The sequence below is a fragment of the Elephantulus edwardii genome, unplaced genomic scaffold, assembly GCF_000299155.1.
Source record: "Elephantulus edwardii isolate Elephantulus edwardi_28Jun2011 unplaced genomic scaffold, EleEdw1.0 scaffold00387, whole genome shotgun sequence".
Classification (NCBI taxonomy): domain Eukaryota; kingdom Metazoa; phylum Chordata; class Mammalia; order Macroscelidea; family Macroscelididae; genus Elephantulus; species Elephantulus edwardii.
Genome location: NW_006400137.1, coordinates 678,962 through 679,706, shown reverse-complemented (window position 1 = coordinate 679,706; position 745 = coordinate 678,962). Strand labels below are relative to the sequence as shown.

General features: G+C 53.8%; 1 protein-coding gene across 1 annotated transcript; it reads left to right on the top strand.

The window, feature by feature from the left end:
* Positions 1–287: 287 nt before the first annotated feature.
* Positions 288–745, top strand: LOC102847191 (UPF0160 protein MYG1, mitochondrial-like; the record flags this gene model as incomplete). Its single annotated transcript, XM_006902252.1, has 1 exon — positions 288–745. A coding segment is annotated over exon 1 (417 nt), but the record flags the coding sequence as incomplete, so codon positions are not given.

Below are 745 nucleotides of genomic sequence, written 5' to 3'. Positions count from 1 at the left end.
TGATTGCCACCAACTCTTTCCCAGGCCATATCAGATTGATTCATGAGAGAAAAGCATACTGTAGACCCAGTTAATTCTATCTTCTCTCTTAGGACTATGAAAAACTGAGAGGCAATAGAAGTGAGAAGATGTTGAAATGTAGTCATTTTGAGGCAGAGCTTTGACTCAAGGTCTACTAGAATCTTTATTGAGGGTTCCAGAAAGTCTTCACCTTTCTCTTCCTTTCCCATGTATGCCTTCATAATAAGGATTTAAAAATTGCTAACCCCGACTGCTGCCGCCGCTGCTGCTTTCGCGGGCCCTGCCAGCTCTCCCGGCTCCGCATCGCATGCTCGGACCCGAGCCCGCCCCGCCCCTCAAACGTCCTCCTGGGGACTTCATGGCACCGCCCCGGATCGGAACGCACAACGGCACTTTCCACTGCGACGAGGCGCTGGCTTGCGCCCTGCTTCGACTCCTGCCAGAGTACCGGGATGCAGAGATTGTGCGGACTCGGGACCCCGAAAAACTGGCCTCTTGTGACATCGTGGTGGATGTGGGTGGCGAGTATGACCCTCGGAGACATCGGTATGACCATCACCAGAGGTCTTTCACTGAGACCATGAGCTCCTTGTCCCCTGGAAAGCCTTGGCAGACCAAGCTGAGCAGTGCAGGACTCGTCTATCTGCACTTCGGGCACAAGCTGCTGGCCCAGTTGCTGGGCACTAGTGAAGAGGACAGCATGGTGGGCACCCTCTATGACAAG